Source organism: Bubalus kerabau, chromosome 2, assembly GCF_029407905.1.
Source record: "Bubalus kerabau isolate K-KA32 ecotype Philippines breed swamp buffalo chromosome 2, PCC_UOA_SB_1v2, whole genome shotgun sequence".
NCBI lineage: Eukaryota > Metazoa > Chordata > Mammalia > Artiodactyla > Bovidae > Bubalus > Bubalus kerabau.
Genome location: NC_073625.1, coordinates 102,737,743 through 102,756,325, shown reverse-complemented (window position 1 = coordinate 102,756,325; position 18,583 = coordinate 102,737,743). Strand labels below are relative to the sequence as shown.

The window sequence follows — 18,583 nt, the reverse complement described above, 5'->3', positions numbered from 1 at the left end:
AAGTTAAGATTGCTCTAAAAAATAGCCTTTAAACAATAACAAAAAACCAAAAGACAGTCTTAACATCATAAAATATTTTTCAAATGTGATGCTTCCCTGGTGGCTCAGTGGTAAAGAATCTGCCTGCCAATGCAGAAGATGTGGTTTCAATCCCTGGATCAGGAAGATCCCATGGAGAAGGAAATGGCAACCCACTCCAGTATTCTTGTCTGGGAAATCCCATGGACAGAGAAGCCTGGTGGGCTATAATCCATGGGGTTGCAAAGAGTCAGACACAACTGAGCGACTAAACAAGAACAACAAAATCTGTCTATGATGATTTAGGATTCTGCCAAAGCTACTGGGAAATCTATGTGAGAACGATCTACCTTTACCCTCTTCCAAGACTGTAGCCCTAACCTTGTACAGTGTTCTGGAAAGGAGGAGCACTTGTTTCTGAGGGAATTAGGTCACGTTGAGTATGGATATTTCATGACCATTCCTGAATAATTAATTCAAAGTTCACAGAATAAGGTGAATGGGCAGGGATGCAGCGACGATGCTACTGTCCTGGTGTCTGAATGGCACCTGTTTCTGCAGGGTGGGGATGCACTCACAGAGCCACATGCCCATCCAAGGCTCACAGGAACCAACCACTGGCATTGGTGTCAGGGCTGGGAAGGACCCAGTATGCAGACTGTAGCTTTGAAACAAAGGGAACATTTTCCCTCATAAATTATTCTGGTTTTTATAAGTTATAGACTATAATATCTCTGAAAATAGGAAGGTGGTAAAAGATGTCAGTGATTCTGCAGAGTTGTAATAATGACTTGCAAAATTAAGTTTTATAGGTGTTACTTTGTTGTTACATAAGAACAGTTGACAGTTGTCACTTCATACTTCAGTTTTTTATGGGCAATCTGTTGTCACTATATTTGTTAAGACATTTGTTCACACCTTTTTTGTAGTAAATCTTTATTATTTGATCCAGTTCAGAGTAATGTATTCTGGTTAATCAAATGTTGCAATAAGTAGAATGATCTCACATATCAACTTTGAAGTCATAAAAATCCTCTGTGTGAGATTCTGTGCTTCAAATCTAGGTATACTAAAATCCTGATATGGTATACATGGCTTTTCCAGGCTTCCTTGGTGGTAGGGTGGTAAAGAATCTGCCTATCAATGCAGGAGACATAAGGGGCATGGGTTCGATCCCTGGGTTGGGAAGATCCTCTGGAGGAGGAAATGGCAACCTGCTCCAGTATTCTTCCCTGTAAAATTCTGTGGACAGAGGAGCCTGGTGAGCTACAGTCCATGAGGTAGCAAAGAGCCGGGCATGACTAAACAAACACACATACACAACATGACTTATCCATTCCTAAGAATTAGAATGAAATATGCTATATATAAATGAATGCTTTTATAGACTCAGAAGTAATTTTAGGATTTTAAAAACTCTCTTGATTATCAATATATCAGTGTTAAATTTCATTATATGGTAGACTAACAAAAATGCTAGTTAATTGAGTTATTATTAATTGAATCTGAACAAAAAGTTCACTGTATTCACCAGAAATTCTTGGAAACAGGAATTAGGTACTTTTTATTTGAAGAAATTCTTTTCAGTAGAGTCCCTTTAGTCAAAAAAAGTTTGATACTTTGAAATCGAATAATTTTGAGTAGTGTAGAGAGAGTTTTCAGAGATTAAAATATCATGGAAACAATCAGTATTCTATTTGTTTTAGTTAGAAATGTTCTGAACTTATGGCAGTCTTGGCCACCCGCTTGTTGACCTCATTAAATAGATAACTCACCCAAGAAAAATGTGATCTTTTCAGATGAGCTATTCCACACTTTGTGTCCAGGGGCCGGAGACAGAGCCATACACCAGATGGTCAGGTTGTTTGAGTGGGCTGGTTTATTATCATATACACTTGTCAAAACAGACTTCAGTTCCCAAAATCCATCTTTGTTTTTTCTTTTTTCACTAGTGGTATACATTTCTACAAGACAGATAAGAACAAGGTTCATCACCAACATTTCCCATATGAGCTGTAAAATGATGCCAGGGCATGGCTGGAGACAGTTCAGCTTACAGTGGTGTAGTCTAAAGGTGGTCAAACTGAAGCTCTTGTCCATTTGTCTGGCAGGCCTGAAATTAAACTGAACTGTTTTGTTCAAGCTCCTACATGGCATTGATCGGTGGTCAAGGTATGGAATGTATTGGTTAAAGGTGTTGCTTTATTTATAACCAGCGGTCTAGTGGGTCTGGAGGCAAGTTTTCCCAGCTCATCAGCATTGCTGATAACTGTGAGACTGATAATTTGTCCCTGGCCTGAGTGAGATCCTGGGAGGTCTCTTCTGTGGAGAGTGAGTAGTAGCAAGAATATACCCAAGTGGCCAGAAAAATATAAAACAACCTCAGCTGAGACTCCATTTTGGGTCCTCCACTTTGAGGTGCTGTGAATGTGTACATGGGACGGATGGTGGCTCAGATGGTAAAGAATGTGCCTGCAATGCAAGAGACCTGGGTTCAATCTCTAGGTCGGAAAGATCCCCTGGAGAAGGGAATGGCCCCCATTCCAGTATTCTTGCCTGGAGAATTCCATGGACAGAGGAACCTGGCCAGCAATGATCCATAGTGTCCCAAAGAGTCAGACATGACCAAGAGACTAACACTTTCACTTCACTTTCAAATGTGTACATGAGATCCATATCCTTACTTTAAGGATATTGTTGCTAGATTATATCCTTTTCCTGAAATAAGCTGTTATTTATTTATAACACTATCATTTGGGGTCCTGTGAGTCTTCTTTAGAAATAGAATCCTGTTTAACCGCTGCTGTTGGTACCACCTCCAAATAGCATACATGGCAGCAGGACATGAATGTAGAACTCTGTCCCTGTAGCTCAGAACTTTTGTTTCACAGCTTCTTGACACTGAAGGTTCTAAATGCTAATTCTAAAGTTAGCACTTGCCAAAGTAATAACTACATGCAGTTGTGTGTGGTAAAATTCTGGTCACAGTGCCTGGCCTCATGGTTGTAAGGATAATGACCCTTCTAACATGTCTATGATGAACAAATCTATAATGACCCTTAACAGATATTTGCAGGATTGCATCCCGTCATTATTGTGGGTGAATTGTTTTTAAAGTGATCCAGTAACAAAACCAGTAATTCAACATGAGTCAAGTGGATCAATAAAATCATTCATCAACAAAGACTTAAAACTTTATCAATTAAAGATAATGCAGCAAGAAATATGTGACTGCTACTGCTGAAAATATATTGAGCTTTGAGGAAAAATGACTCTGGAGAAAGGAGAAGGGCCATTGTCCCAGGCAGGAGATGGCCCAGATTGTTCTGGCAGTGTCTATCATGTTTACCATGAAAACATGGCTTTGTACATTCTCACTTTAGCTTGTCTCCATGTGTGTTCTGCTCCAGGAACTTTTAATCCTCCTGATGAACCTGTTCCTTGTCATGGAGCCAACTTATTTACATATACTTCCTTCAGTCCTCCACCCCCACCCTACCCAGATCCTTGCAAGGAAAAATAGAAATTATTTGTTTGTTGATTTAAGGTAGTGATGCTAAGTTAATTGGAACTAAATGACATGATTAATACATGTACATTGGATTAAACTTGCTTGCTCTCATAGAAGAAATCTGCATTTACGAACAGTTAAATAATAACAGTACTGTTCATATGTGAATGGACCAAGTCAACTGCATTTCTTGTATTCTGGGAAATACCTCCCTGCTCCTTGGAGGAGCCAGATGAGGTGTCAGAAGATGGCATTTGGTAGGCAAGATGATGTTTTTCTTGGAATAAGAATTTTTCTTAAATGTCAAGATCGACCTGGGTAGTGGCAACTTCTATTTGTTTTCTTTCTTTGCCAAACCCACTTCCATTAACTGATTTCCTTACCTTCTCTTTCACCTTGAGGGAAGCTCCTCTGTATAAACCAGGTGAGGTTTGCTGTGGGAAATACATTCCTCAGTGAGCAGGTAAAAATTCTCTAGGGTTAGAGACAGAATATGGAAAGAATTATTTGCCAATTCAGAAGAAACTGGTGCCACATACATCTCCACCGGGCCTCAGATGAGGCAAATTGGCACAAAATTACTTTTTCCATTTTTATTACTTTATTTATTTATTTATTGGTGAAACTCCCTGGACCAGGGATTGAAGCTGCACTCCCTGCAGTTAAAGCGTAAAGTTTTAACCACTGGACCATCAGGGAAGTCCTTTCCACTTTTAACAAGGCAGTGTTTACCTTTAAGAGGTTGCTTAAAATGTGAACTATTGCCTATTTAAGGCAATCGCCTATAGATATGTTACAAATTAACAGCTAGAATTCAAGGTCAATTTAAGAAGAATCTAGAACTATACTAATGTTGCAAATCTGGATTCTGAGTTCTGGAAAAGGAAGATTACATCTCTATATAGGCAGAATAAAATAGCATAAATGGAAACCAAAGAATAGGAAGAGGTTATAACAGGCAGAGGCCAGGGAAGCATATTCTGTCAGACCAAAAGCTAAAAGAGACCCAGACTTTTGTTGTTTTTGTTCCTCAAATAATGTAAAGTACTGTTTGTAGCAACAACTACAGAAACCATTTAATATAAATATTTCACTTTTGACTTGTAAAGAGTTTACCTAATTAATTTTTTATCATCTTAACAATCCTATAGGCTAGGTAGGACCCACTTTATTACTGCCATTTGACTGATGGGGAAGTCAGGGCACAGAATCACCGAATGGTTAAAGGAAATGGAATGTAGTTGATGGTAAAACTGGAGGTGTTACCTTAATCTCAGTAAAAGATATTTCCTGGTAAGACATGTTGCATTAAAATAAGAAACAAGTAGAAGAGGAGATAGCTTATGTTACAAAACCAGGGAGCTTAGCAGTAGGGTTAGTTTATTATTATTATTTTTTCTCCCAACACTGTGTTTGTTTTTGTGAGATGATGGTTTCTTCAAGAGCCTGGTGAAAATATGCGGTAAGGTATTATCTGATCTTCATTATTTTATCTGAGACACTAGAAAATTATAATCCTTTTTATAGTTTTGTTTTCTTGTCAAGAGATATGTGTATTTTATATGTGGCCAGCCCTAAGTTTTAATTCTCAGATATTTTTCACAATTGATTAATATGCTAATTAGTAAAGAACTGTTACCTATATGTAATGCTTGGTGTGCCAATTTCCCTGCAGACGAGTTATGCCCAAAAAGTCTGGTTTTGAGCAGAGCTGAGAAACCAAATCTAAGATTAATACTAAGTCCCATCTTTCTGGTGAGATCTCACCAAGGTGCAAATGAACATCCCTCACAACATCACTGTAAAACCCCCAAGGAAATACTGAGACTTTCAGAGGAGGTTATTTGTTGTATCCAAAACGGTAGATAGCAAACACTAAAGCCCCAGATTTCCCACCCATTCAGCGCTTAATGGGGATGCAGGCAAGTGACAGGAATTCAGATCCATGAAATTCTGTCTCTTTCTGTCTTAAAAGCAAAAGTAGGTTTCCTGAAATATATTCTTATTAAGTAAAGGAAAGAGAATTCAGTTTATTTAATCCAACAAAATGCCAAAGACTGATTTTATCTAGGTGATTTGTGTAGGATCTATAGTGAAAAAAAATGTTTTAAAAATGTGTAAATGTTTGTATTAATGTCAATACCTTTAGTCCCTCTCATGATTCATTTTCTTTATGCTCATCTAATCTACCAAAAGATGATGATATGGTAATATCAGCAATGAGTAGGAGTTCCATTACTTTATAAAGGCAACCGGCTCACTGAAGAAATCTCTTGTTAACTCAATAAAATATTAGAAAGATTTCATGCCTGTAAATTTTCTAAGTTCAGATTTCATGGAATGATTCAGGTTTCAAATATTCTATACCATCTCCAGACAGTGTTCTAAGATTTTTCTTAGGAATATGGTTCTTGTCCTGAAACTCCTCTGGTCTCTAAAATTGAAAAACTTCAGACTAAACCAGTTCAAACTGAAGTCAAACATTAACATGGTTATGAAATGTCAAGCATATGTGATTTTGCTGAGCAAGCCAAGTTGTATTTCTTTGTTAACTTTCAAAGGATTAAGAAGAAAAACATGTCAGATTTGAAAAAAATATGAAATAAATACGAACAAGAGTTTATGTACATATGCATACAAACACGTACACACACACACACACGCACACACACACACACACACCTTTCTCTGCTGAGAAGTCAAAAATCATTCACTCAGTGTGAGTCTGTTTATGAAGTATTCATGAAACAAGCAAATTATTGGTTTCTCCAGCACATTATTCTAAGTACATATGGTATAAGTGAGTAATACCACAAAGAATTCTGTAGAAAGTGCCAAAAAGCATTTGGAGAGTTCTGTGGGAGTGCAGAGAAGGATGAAATCTGGAAACAACTTGGCACGATTATATTTTATGGACAAGGAAGAGTCAGGCCTGGAACCAACAGGTGGAAAGTAGTGGGAAATTCACAAAAGATGGGCAATGGATTGGTTCATGGACTTGGGTGTGAGTTGGGGATGTTGGAAGCAGAGGCTGGAGCAAGATGAGATTGACAAGTCAGGAAAAATAAATCCAAATCTGGCTGTAACACTGATCATTCCCTTATTTCCACAGATGAAATACTGAAATGGTGACCATTTGTAAATGATCCCATATTCAGTTTGGTTAAGTTTGGACAGGACCATTTCCAAAGGACTTTTCACAGAATCAGTTTGAAAATATTTAGCTTATTAGTCTAGAAAGAAAAATCCTTAAAATAAATTCCCCTATTTGTTTACCAACTCTTCATTTCTATTTGGAGTCTCTCCAGGCCCCACACATTAACTTTTCACTTGAAATTTAACTTTTAGTCTCTACATGTTTTCTATTCTACCATTTCTGTATTTTCTTCCTGTAACTCAAGGTTTTTCCTCCCATGGATATCTTTAAAATGTGCTTGTCTCCTCTTAGTAGGTTTTCCTTCTAAAATCTATCTATCTGTAAATTTATATTTTTTTGCTTAAGTTGTGACTATCCCTTTATTTCACTTCAACTGAAAGTAGAAGCCAACAGATTTCAGCTTTTCCAATTCTAGTTACATAATATAATAGAAATCAATCCCAAATTTTCTATATTTCTTTAAATTGCGGGAGAAGGGTCCTTTTATTTAATCTTCCCTTTTTGCAAGTTCTCTGACTTTTCTACTGACTTTATTTATAATACCAATAGTTTCCAACCAACAATGGAGACCACGGCCTGACAACTGGACAAAATATTTGAAATCACAGGTATCCTCAAGGCATGTGGTTTCTTTTTTTGCCCATTTTTCACCATTCCCGTGTCTTAAATCTTCTTTGCTTGAGATGAGAGGCCAGATGATCTAGTCTTCTGGAAACAACTAAGACTTGTAGGTGCTTGATTTATTGTTTTATTTCACAACATTTGCCAGGGACAACTTTTTTTGGTGGTGGAAGGAGAAGGAGAAAAGGTCTGCATTTATTGCAGAAAACCCCTACAGGTATGGCCACACCCATGTAGAAACAAGGCTTCTCTGGAAGTGGGAGGGAACAGGAAGTGGAGGTGCCCTCCTCCTTGTGGCAGCAGGCAGCTAACAACCTTCCAACGTGGTAGGAGCACTCCCTACATCGGAACCCTCAGAGACCAGTCCTAAGCCTTGCTTGCCGGTAAGTACGTACCCACTTGGGGCTGGGTGGTACTTCCGAATTGCTCAGGGTGGCAAAGCTTGATGGATAAGGTTCTCAATCATTTTAAAAATGATCTAAGAGAGAGCAGTCAGGCTCTTTTTAAAATGTACCATAACTTTCCATGTGTTAATTTATCCTTAAAATGGGGGTCCCTACACCAAACATTTGGAGGAAGTTGCCATCAAGAAGATTTCATCCACTGTTGGCTTTGCAGGTGATGGTGCTGGGGAAGGTGGAGTGTGGTGAGCTGCTTGCTGAGGTCTCCCCGACACAACCAGGCTGTGGAGATGTGCTCCCCTGCTCTCTCCTCCAGGTATGCCAGCTCCTCCCACTGAAAACAGCTAAGCCTGCTGTTGGGAGTTCTTAGAATCCCAGCCCCCAAGGAACCTCTCTAGGGGCAAGCTGACTTTACACTGGGAACTGTATTTCCCAGACCCTGACAGGCTTTGTAGCTTCTGGACTGACTTCTGCATCTGTTCAGAGGAACAGCGAGTCTCTCCTACATTAGCATCAGTCTCTGTTCGCTTCTACCCACACTGAGGGAGATCCAGTGAGGCCCTCGCTCTGGCATCCTGGACAGCCTGAACCCTGAGGCTGCTCCTCCTGCCTCCAAAGTGCATCACACAGGTCTCCGGGAGCACCGAAGCAGTGGAAGCAGCCAGGAGAAGAATCAAGAGAATACCTGAAATTCTCAGTATTCAAAAACACCTGTGGTGCTGGTTGAGGTACTGAACACTGAGCTCACTGGAAAGCTTTGTATTAATAATTGCTTCACTGAGTTATCCTGTCTTCTGGCCCAGCCAAGGAGGGATCAGCACGTATCCGGGTCATGGAGGGAAAGTACAGGCGAGCCCCAAAGGCCATTTTGCTTGGCTCTGACTCACCCTGACTCTCCAGTGAAGCAGAAAGGAGGAAACATCACACCACCCAGGTGTGGCCAGCCTTTGACCACTATTGCAAATCCCTGAGAGTCACTCAGTCCCTTCCCAAGTACACTTTTAGCTTTAGAGACTTCTGGCTCAAGGAAAGCTGTAAAGTGGAGACAGGATGAGGCGGGAAGAAGAGGAAGAGGACGGAAACAGGATGAAGGCAAAAGGGCGCTTGGAAGTGAAGGAGGAGGAGGAGATCAGTGAGGCGGGAGAACCTGCAGCCCCTTTTGCTGGTGCCACGCCCACCCCGATGCCCCACAACAAGGGGACTCGGTTTTCTGAGGCCTGGGAATATTTCCACTTGGCCCCTGCCCGTGCCGGGCACCACCCCAACCAATATGCCACCTGCCGCCTGTGTGGCAGGCAGGTGAGCCGGGGCCCTGGGGTTAATGTGGGCACCACAGCCCTATGGAAGCATCTGAAAAGCATGCACAAAGACGAGCTGGAGAAGAGTGGCCATGGTCAAGCTGGGCAGCGTCAGGACCCCAGGCCTCAAGGGTCGCAGCTGCCCACGGGTATTGAGGGAGACTGGGCCAGGCTCCTGGAGCAGATGGGGGCCCTGGCTTTATGGGCCAGCCAAAGAGAAAAGGAGCTTCTGAGGAGGGAGAGGGCGGTGGAATGGCGGGAGCGGGCGGTGGAGAGGAGAGAACGAGCCCTGGAGGAGGTGGAAAGGGCCATCCTAGAGATGAGGCGGAAGGTGAGGGCTGAGAAGGAGGCCTGCCAGAGAGAGAAAGACCAGTCTGGGGCAGCTCACCCCTTTCATTTTGTTTAAACGGGGGCTTGGGAGAAATTTATTCTGAAAACACTGACTTTAGACCCATAGCAAAAAAGTCCTTTTAGTTCCAGCTTAAATATACAGGAAAGGAGCTTGGTAGGATTTTGTTTTTAAGAGAAAGAATAGTATGGGTTATTCTCAGCATGTCTGAATTGGCCAAATGCTTATCTTAGCTAAGGTTCCTTAGAACAGTATTCACAAAAACTTTAAAATATACTAACCATGGGTCTGTGAGTTGTTTGGGGGCAGAATGTACTGGGCTGTCAGCCTCAATGAGTGGAAATAATGGGATTTATGCCTAGCACTTGGTTTTGGTGGAGCTGAAGGTTTTGATGGTTGAGACTGGATGGGTGGCTGGGATATGCCTATGTGGCCAGCTCATTCTGGAGATCCCACGATGAGCAGAGCTCAGGCTTCCTGGGACAAGGTGTTTGCACACGTTCTGGTATTGATTTAAGAACTGGATGTAAAGCTGGTTCTGTGGGACCCAGCAGTGGAAGAAAAAAAGAAATGTGGGCCTGAGATATCCAGACTCTTTCAATGTATATCTTTCTCCCATTATTGCAGTCTTATATTAAAGCTGTTTTATCAGAATAACCCATCTTAATCCTGTAAGTCCTTCCAGCAATCTAACAGATAAGTAATTAATGGATAATTAGCACATAGAATTAAAGACTTTCCAATTTACTTGAATTAAACATTAAGAATAGAGCATATAAAAATTTGTTCATATTTTAAAAACATAATTCAATTTCATATTAAGCTTTGTTAAAGGAGGAGTTTGTGAGGAGGAGGTGACAGAAACTCAGAAAGAAAAAGAAAAAGGTGGAGAGATGGGCTATATAAGGAGAAAGAACGAAGAGAGGCAGAAAACTGAAAAAGGGACAGAGAAGTAATGTGAAGATGAGAAAGACAGCTCCCCAGAGAAAGTTCACCATGGAAAGGTAAGAGACCTTGACTGTCTGGGAGAATGAAGGACAGAGAACATTTTCTTCACCTCTGAGGTCAGTTTTAATGAGTAAAGTTGCTTTTGTTTTGTATCCACAGACCACACGGATCACTCATTCATTCAAACAGTAGGTTTCAGATTATATGCCTCAGATTATTGGCATTACGTGCCAATGCTTTGTTCTCTAATTTTTTGAAAGCTGTTCATCTTTAAGTATTCAGAGATGCTTTGAAAAAAAGGAATCCAGTGGTCCATAAGGAGAGGTAAATTCCCTGGGCTGCTGAGAACATGTTTAAAATGTTAACACAGGATTTGAATAGGATCAACCTGGAAACCACTCTGGTCTTTGTGCTGGAGCTGATTTGTTTTGGATGATTCCTATTAAACCTTATTATTTACATATATTTAAAACTGGGTTGGGAGTGGGGAGGAGGGTATGGTGAGAGATGCAGAAGACAAGTAGACAAGTGGAGACTAAGCCAGTATCTCATCTTGTAGATAGCGTGAGTGCTTTCAGTCACTCATCTCCTTAAAGCAGACAAGATGTTGGTATAATAATGGCATCTTGCCTCATTCGGTCCTTACCTACGTGGTTCCTTTCTACTGCTTGTTCTTAGACTTGTCAGCAGCTCTAACAGCAATATCTTGTCTTCCTTGTGAGCTGTTTGTGGAAAAGACACAAGTCCAAACACCAGATGTGAAAAACGCACACTGTAGTGGAGTCTTGTAATTCCCTCTTTTTCTAGAAATGTGCCTGATATTAAAGCTTTCACTTCCCTTGTGGTTTCCCCCCAAAAAGTGTGTTGCCCCTTTGAGGACTGTCTCCACCTGTGGTGAAAGCTCAGGGCTCACTGCTGCAAATGATGGTGGCGGCTGGTGATCACCTGGCTGGAGATATGAACTCAGGAGCCTTATTATGCCACGAAGAGCTAGGAGGGAAAAAGAGGCTGCAATATCTAAAACACACACACACAAGGAATAGAGTTTAAGAAGGACAAGAAATCCGCAGAAACTCAAGTGTTGTAAAACCAAAATTAAATAGACATGAACAATCAAATTCTGTCAATAGCTAATGGAGCTCTCCTGCTAAACTCTGATGTTTGGTTTTAAGATTACAGTGTCTTTTTTCCATGAGTCTTATTATTTTAACCTCTCTTCCTTTTTCAGGCATTTTAATCCCATTTGCTTTTGCTTCCTGTTTCATGTGAAGTAGTTTTTTATTTGTTTGTTTTCTAGTTTTTTCCCTAAATTTTATAAAACATGATAGAGAGGGACAAGGAGAGGACCCCATGGAGATGGTCAAGTAAAAGCACAGGCAGCAAAAAGAGACCCATGTGGAAAGAGACATCGTGGAAAGACTGCCCTGTTGAGTAGTTTTCCTGTATCTCTCCTGTGTCTTCTTTTGCTGCATTATCAGAGTGGATATAGAGGGCTATGGGCTGTGTTGGCAGGCTTTTCAGCCCAGTATCTTTTGCTCTAGAGCAAAAATCTGCTACATGGGCGGGGGGTGGGGGTAGCTGTTGAAATTTAGGTTAAAGACTCCCTTTCTTTCCGTGGAGCTGTGGCAGCAAGGCTGTGTGCCATGTTGGGGGCCCTGGCAAAGCCAAGCCCTTGAAAACATGCAAGAACACGACATCGATAGGGGATGTGACAATGTCACTGTCACTCTCTAGCATGTCCAAGCCTGAGAGGCTTCAGTGTTAGAATTATCAGGGGACTTTTCTCTTCTACAGGAAAACTAAATTAACCATACACTTCGTAACTTTAACTGGTGACACTGGAAGACACAGTTCAAATCCCTGTTGTTCTAACACAGGGCTCCTGGTGTAGTGAATGTGTAGCACCTAGTAAGGCATTCCATAGGTGCATGATAATTTCTAAGAGATGAAGGAATGGGGATAGGAAATTACCATTACTGAGCACTTGTGGTTGCCAGATGGTAGATACTTTGCATATGGTTCTCTCATTTGGTCCTTAGGTCACCATTGTGAGGTTGGAATCATTGTCCCTGTTCACTGATGAGGAACCTAAAAATCTGAGGTCTAAGGCCCAGAATTAATAGTGATGAAGGAGAATTCAGGCCAAGATCTATCAAATTCCACAATCTATATTCTGCCATTTCATTATTCCCCATTGTCTCTGAAAATCAGTCACACAGTAGATTTATGAATATACATACAGAGGAAGGAATAAGCGAAAGAGAGTGAGTGCATGATAAATAGTGGCAGGGAAAAAAGACATTTCTGAGACATTGACTCTGTGCTATTTACTCATTACTGTGGACAAACCTAATGTACCTAAGAACCCAACATAATATTTATTATGATCCTGGCTTTAGAAATGGGTTAGTTGAGACACATAGAGCTTAACTACTTGATGAGGGTATCTTGCTGGTAAAGTGGTCGAATCAGGATTTGACCTCATTTCTATTGGCCCCTGAAGCATGATCTCCTTGCTATGCAGTCCTGCCTGGGTATGGGCATGCTAAATTCTCATCCTAGTTCTGCCTTTTGTTAGTGGCTTAGCCGGTGGTTTAGACTCTCCAAACCCAGTTTCTCATCTGTGATTTGACAGATCTCTACCTATTTCAGAGGCTTAAAATATCACGTGGTAAAAGTATGTGAAAGGGCTTTGAAGAGTTTATATGCTATTAAAAATACAATGGGGATTATAAGAATATCAGAGTGAGAAATTACTAATGTTTGGCAAGGTCTTAAAAGATCCATGGACAAGCTGTGTCCTGCAGCTGATTATGTGGAGTTGTGAGAGATTATTCACTAATTCCTCAGGAAGGAACATTCTCTGGTTTTTCTAGTTAGTGCCTAGAGAAGTACGGGTACAGAAGAGAAAATCTGATGACACGTAAGACAAAGTACTTTTCTTAAAAACTGAAATTCTTAGATCCAATCTTGTGATTGAAAAGTTGGGAAAGGTGGTGTAGGAAATGAATTAGAACAATACATGGACTGAGTCCACATTACTTGTAAACATTGGCCCAAGAAACTACAGGAAAATCCTCACAAGAAACAAAAACACCTACCAAACATTATATCATGAGATTATGTCTTTTATTTAAACTACTGAAATGAAGTACACTAATAAACTTGAACATTAATTGTGGCAGAACCAAAAAATGGAAACCTTTTGTATGTACCCAGGATTACAATAACAATCTAAGAGACCCATCCATAAAATCAACAAGAGATACAAAGACTTGGATAATACACTCATCTAAAATCATACCACAGAGCCTGAGTTATGATTTGTATGCAGCTGTCAAATTAAATGACTGATATTCAGTGAAAATATGACAAGACATCATAAGTTATTTAATATTCTTGGGGCTAGAAGAAACTAGGAGTATAATTTTCTCTAATCCCATTTAATAGGACATGTTTGAAAATTAATGGAGAATATTCATTTTACTTGGGGTTTTGAAAAGTTTGAATGAAGTCATAATGTCACAAGACAGCTGAGTAACAACACATAATAGTCAATGAAAATGCTTATTAAGCACTCTATATCAAACAATGAACTAAGAACTTTTCACACATTATTTTGTTCCATTCTTAAAAACAACATGCTGCTAAGACTCTTCAGTTGTGTCCAACTCTTTGTGACCCTATGGACTGTAGCCCACCAGGTTCCTCTGACCATGGGATTCTCCAGGCAAGAATACTGGAGTGGGTTGCCATTCCCTTCTCCAGAGGACCTTCCTGACCCAGGGATCGAACCCATGTCTCTTGCATCTCCTGCATTAACAGTCAGGTTCTTTACCACTAATGCCACCTGGGAAGCCATCTTAAAAACAACAATATGCCAAAACTCTCCTCATCCCTTTCATATAGATGGGAAACCTGACTACAAAGATGTAATAATTAATTAGCACAAGGTCACAGCCAATAGGAGGAAGAGCTGAGAAGTGAGACCAGATCCCAAAGACTAGAGGCTGGGAACTACCTGCAAGAAATTAAAGTCAGATTCCAATTTCCTTTTCCTCCTTCCCTTCCTATATTGCCTAAAAATAGCCAGAATTCTGAAAAAGTTCAGATGGGCACATTTCCTCTTATCACTTAAAAATAAAAACACCGGGAAAGCTGATATAGGAAATGAATTAGAACAAACTAATGTCAGCTGAGCAAAACCTCCTTCTTACATCAGTATTCACACTGCTTTCCACCCTACTTTTCCTTCACTATCTACTTCAATTTTTAGTCAACAGAAATGTAAACAACTGAGACAATTTTTCCAGGAAATTTAAGGACTAAGGATCACAAGATCATACATTCTGACAGCCCTAAGGCAGAAAATAAGGATTCCTTTTTGGTTTCTAGAATCCAGTTCAGTTCAGTTCAGTTGATCAGTCATGTCCAACTCTTTGTGACCCCATGAACTGCAGCATGCCAGGCCTCCCTGTCTATTACCAACTCCTGGAGTTTACCCAAACTCATGTCCATTGAGTCAGTGATGCCATCCAACCATCTCATCCTCTGTCATCCCCTTCTCCTCCTGCCCTTAATCTTTCCCAGCATCAAGGTCTTTTCCAATGAGTCAGTTCTTTGCATCAGGTGGCCAAAGTATTGGAGTTTCAGCTTCAGCATCAGTCCTTCCAAAGAATATTCAAGACTGATTTCCTTTAGGATGGACTGGTTGGATGTCCTTGCAGTCCAAGGGACTCTCAAGAGTCTTCTCCAACACCACAGTTCAAAAGCATCAATTCTTCAGCACCCGCTTTCTTTACAGTCCAACTCTCACATCCATACATGACTACTGGAAAAGCCATAGTCTTGACTAGACGGACATCCCTTTGTTGGCCAAGTAATGTCTCTGCTTTTTAATATGCTGTCTAGGTTGGTCATAACTTTCCTTCCAAGGAGTAAGTGTCTTTTAATTTCATGGCTGCAACCACCATCTGCAGTGATTTTGGAGCCCCCCCCCAAAATAAAGTCTGCCACCATTTCCACTGTTTCCCCATCTATTTGTCAGGAAGTGATGGGACCAGATGCCATGATCTTCATTTTCTGAATGTTGAGCTCCAACTTTTTCACTCTCCTCTTTCACTTTCATCAAGAGGCTCTCTAGTTCTTCTTCACTTTCTGCCATAAGGGTGGTGTCATCTACATATCTGAGGTTATTGATATTTCTCTCGGCAATCTTGATTCCAGCTTGTGCTTCTTCCAGCCCAGCATTTCTCATGATACTCTGCATATAAGTTAAATAAGCAGGGTGACAATATACAGCCTTGACCAATCAAATTAGCTTACCTTTATTCCTATCAGAAATTAATTGGATTAAGGTCCTTTGAGAAAACATTCTGAGCAATGAGGCAAATGAACACACCTTGACATATTATACTGTCAGTTTTCAAAGGCTTTAATGTGACTCACCTCTCCAATGACATCCATGGAGTTATTTTCCACAATCATGGGGATTTCCGGCTTAGCTTAAAGGCAAATAAAACAGTTAGTTAGTGGTCCTGAATGATACCCTGCCTGGTCACTAGTGTGTGTGTGTGTGTGTGTGTGCGCGCACGCACACACACGTGTGCACATGTGTGTGAAAAATTCATAACTCATCAGATATTTATTAATCTCCCACTGTGTTCCAGCAGTATATTAGATGCCAAGGAAACAAAGGTAGACACATCATATTCATTGAGAAATTTACATTTACATGGAAAATGCATGTACAAAAACTAGAAATTAGAATTGATATAAGAACTGTTTTTAGGGACATGTAGGATTTGAAGAAAGCTTTTAAGAGAAGCTTCTAACCCAATCTTGGGGAATAAGAGGATGCTTTTGGAAGAGGGGACATTTGATGCTTTAAAGATGATTATGGGTGAGTCAGGTGAAAAGGGCTTTCCCAGGTGGCTTAGTGGTAAAGAATCCACCTGTCAATGCAGGAGATGAGGGTTTGATCCCTGAGTCAGGAAGATTTCCTGGAGAAGGAAACGGCAATCCACTCCAGTATCCTTGCCTGGGAAATCCTACAGACAGAGAAACCTGGTAGGCTACAGTCTGTGGGGTTGTGAAATGGTTGGGCATGACTTAGCAACTAAACTACAACAAGAGGAGCAGGTGAAAGCAGGAATGTGAGGGAGGGGAGGAGACAGGCAGTGGGCAGAGAGAAGAGAGGAACACTCTATGTGCCCACAGGTCTAGAAATAAAGCATAAGTTAAGGCCCCTGAAGGGAACTGGGAAAACACCTGGTTCTTATTTAGTTGCTTGGCATCATAAAAGATCAGGGACTATTTCACTGATTTTGTTGTTCTGCTAAACTGTAAGTTCCTAAAGCCAGAATGCTTTATTCATCTCTCCATCTATAGCATTGATAGTGCACAGCATAAAACAGACATTGAGAACATCATGCTGAACTGAAGTAGCCTCAAGATAAGTTGAGTATAACAGACATAGTCCTCTATGAACCAGCGGATAAAATATTAAGACCCTTGTCACGGCTACCATCAGTGTCTGCTACATCCACTTAGCTTCTGCTCCATCCATACAGCCTCTTGCTGGGCACACCTATGACTCTCTCCTGAAGATTTACTGGGGTTATGGACACACACTCAGTCCACAAACAGGGCAGACTGGAAGTCCCAGAGGGTTAATGGTGGTAGTAGGTGGGGAGTTGTGGATAATGCCCTGGCTTCCTAGCCTTTGTCATGGATAACTCTGATGCGTGTTCTTCCATGATGTCCCAGTGGGAGTGAGCTCTAAGCCCATATCGCTAACTGGCTTGATTATGTACATTTTATTATCTTCCTTCCCTTCCTTGACATATTTTTCCCACTCCTATATTTCCTAGGATTATCTCTCTAATAAACTAATTCAAATCCTTGTCTCAAAGTTTTCTTTTAGGGGAAACCAAACCAAGATACAATAGTAAGGGAGGAGGCCTATTTCTGACCTCTTATTAGCAACAAATGCTGGTAGAATGAAGGGCCTGAAAGCAGGAACAAGTATACTAAAAGTTGCAGGGGTGATAGAGACAGATTATTCGGGGGGAATCAAGATTGTGGGAGAACAAACTTGTGATGGCAGGGGACTCCCCATAAGGAAAGTCAAGTCATAGGAGACTAGCGAGGGGGATCCAGGAAGTGGCAGAGGAGAAGCTTCCGGTTTATGGTCTGGTAGAGAACAAAGGTGTTCAGGAAGAAGAAATAAACTGGATGAAGGGCATGTAGAATGGCTCAGTGACACATATGAGTATTTATTTCAAGGTTTTCGTGTTTTTATTTTTGGCTTATTCTATTTGAGGAATCACCTGGGGACGCAGAGTAGGTCCTGAATAAGATATGCAGTATAACTCTGTGCCAGGATCACTATGATATACACTTGGGTGACACCCCAAATAGATTAAAGACTGGATAAGACTGTCCAAACACAACCTATCTGGCTCATTTGCTAAAGGAGAAAATCAGAAAGCAGAAAAGTCTAGTTATTTGAACAAGTCAGCAGTGTCTTGTATTTTTAAGTATCCACTGAAAGGAGTTTAAAGAAGAAGCAAACAAAAATATAGAGGCAGAGAGATGTGGAGGGGCATAAGGATGAGATGGAGAAGAGTGAAAAGCATTTTAGACCAAGATGAAGATACTTTAATGCAGCAAAGAGATATAGGACATGGTTTAAATGTTGACAGGGCAATTAGATCGAGTTATGGTACAAAAATTTTTGGTCAAATGGGACACAGTTTGCCTAACACAGAATTATTTCTTTTCACATCCTGGATGACTGCCTCCATCGATTTGCCAATAGTGAGGCCAGATGAATCAGTCTTGTGTTTGGGCTAAGACAGTCACACCCCATAAATGAGAGAATGGTGTTATCAATCAAAGAGATGAACAGTCTTTCCAACTCATCACAGGACACTGTCTAGGTCCCATAGGGAACCTGATCACGGGGGCAATTGATTCTTTCCTAACCCATCCCAGAGGCGAGACAGAGAAAGACAGAGGTAAGGAAGGAGCAAGGGAAGGAAGGCAAGAGAAAGACAGTGTGAGTCAAAGAAAGACATAGGAAAAGCTATCGGCAAGAGACTTCAAACTAAATACATTTTGGCTGCAGCTATTTCCTTATTTATGAACTAAAGGGTTTTCATTTCCTTTAAAATACTGGATTATGTGATCTCTAGTAGTAATTCAATAAGATTCTAGATAAAAACAAAGATTTTTCACTTATCCTATCATTCGGTTAACTGAGAAAAAAATCTACCA

The 18,583-nt window shown here is 40.7% G+C and overlaps 2 protein-coding genes across 2 annotated transcripts in view; one reads left to right on the top strand and one right to left on the bottom strand.

Moving 5' to 3' along the window:
* Window positions 1-18,583, bottom strand: part of CD96 (CD96 molecule) — a 98,595-nt gene that overhangs the window by 50,757 nt on the left and 29,255 nt on the right. Inside the window, exons 5-7 of the mRNA XM_055570266.1 lie at window positions 15,752-15,807; window positions 3,913-4,003; window positions 1,794-1,982 (exon numbers count right to left, since the gene is read on the bottom strand). Coding sequence (XP_055426241.1) covers window positions 1,794-1,982; window positions 3,913-4,003; window positions 15,752-15,807 — 336 coding nt within the window. The remainder of the gene's footprint in view (window positions 1-1,793; window positions 1,983-3,912; window positions 4,004-15,751; window positions 15,808-18,583) is intronic.
* On the top strand, window positions 8,759-9,412 carry ZBED2 (zinc finger BED-type containing 2). Its single transcript, XM_055570267.1, has one exon. The coding sequence runs from the start codon at window positions 8,759-8,761 to the stop codon at window positions 9,410-9,412; it is 654 nt and encodes a 217-aa protein (XP_055426242.1).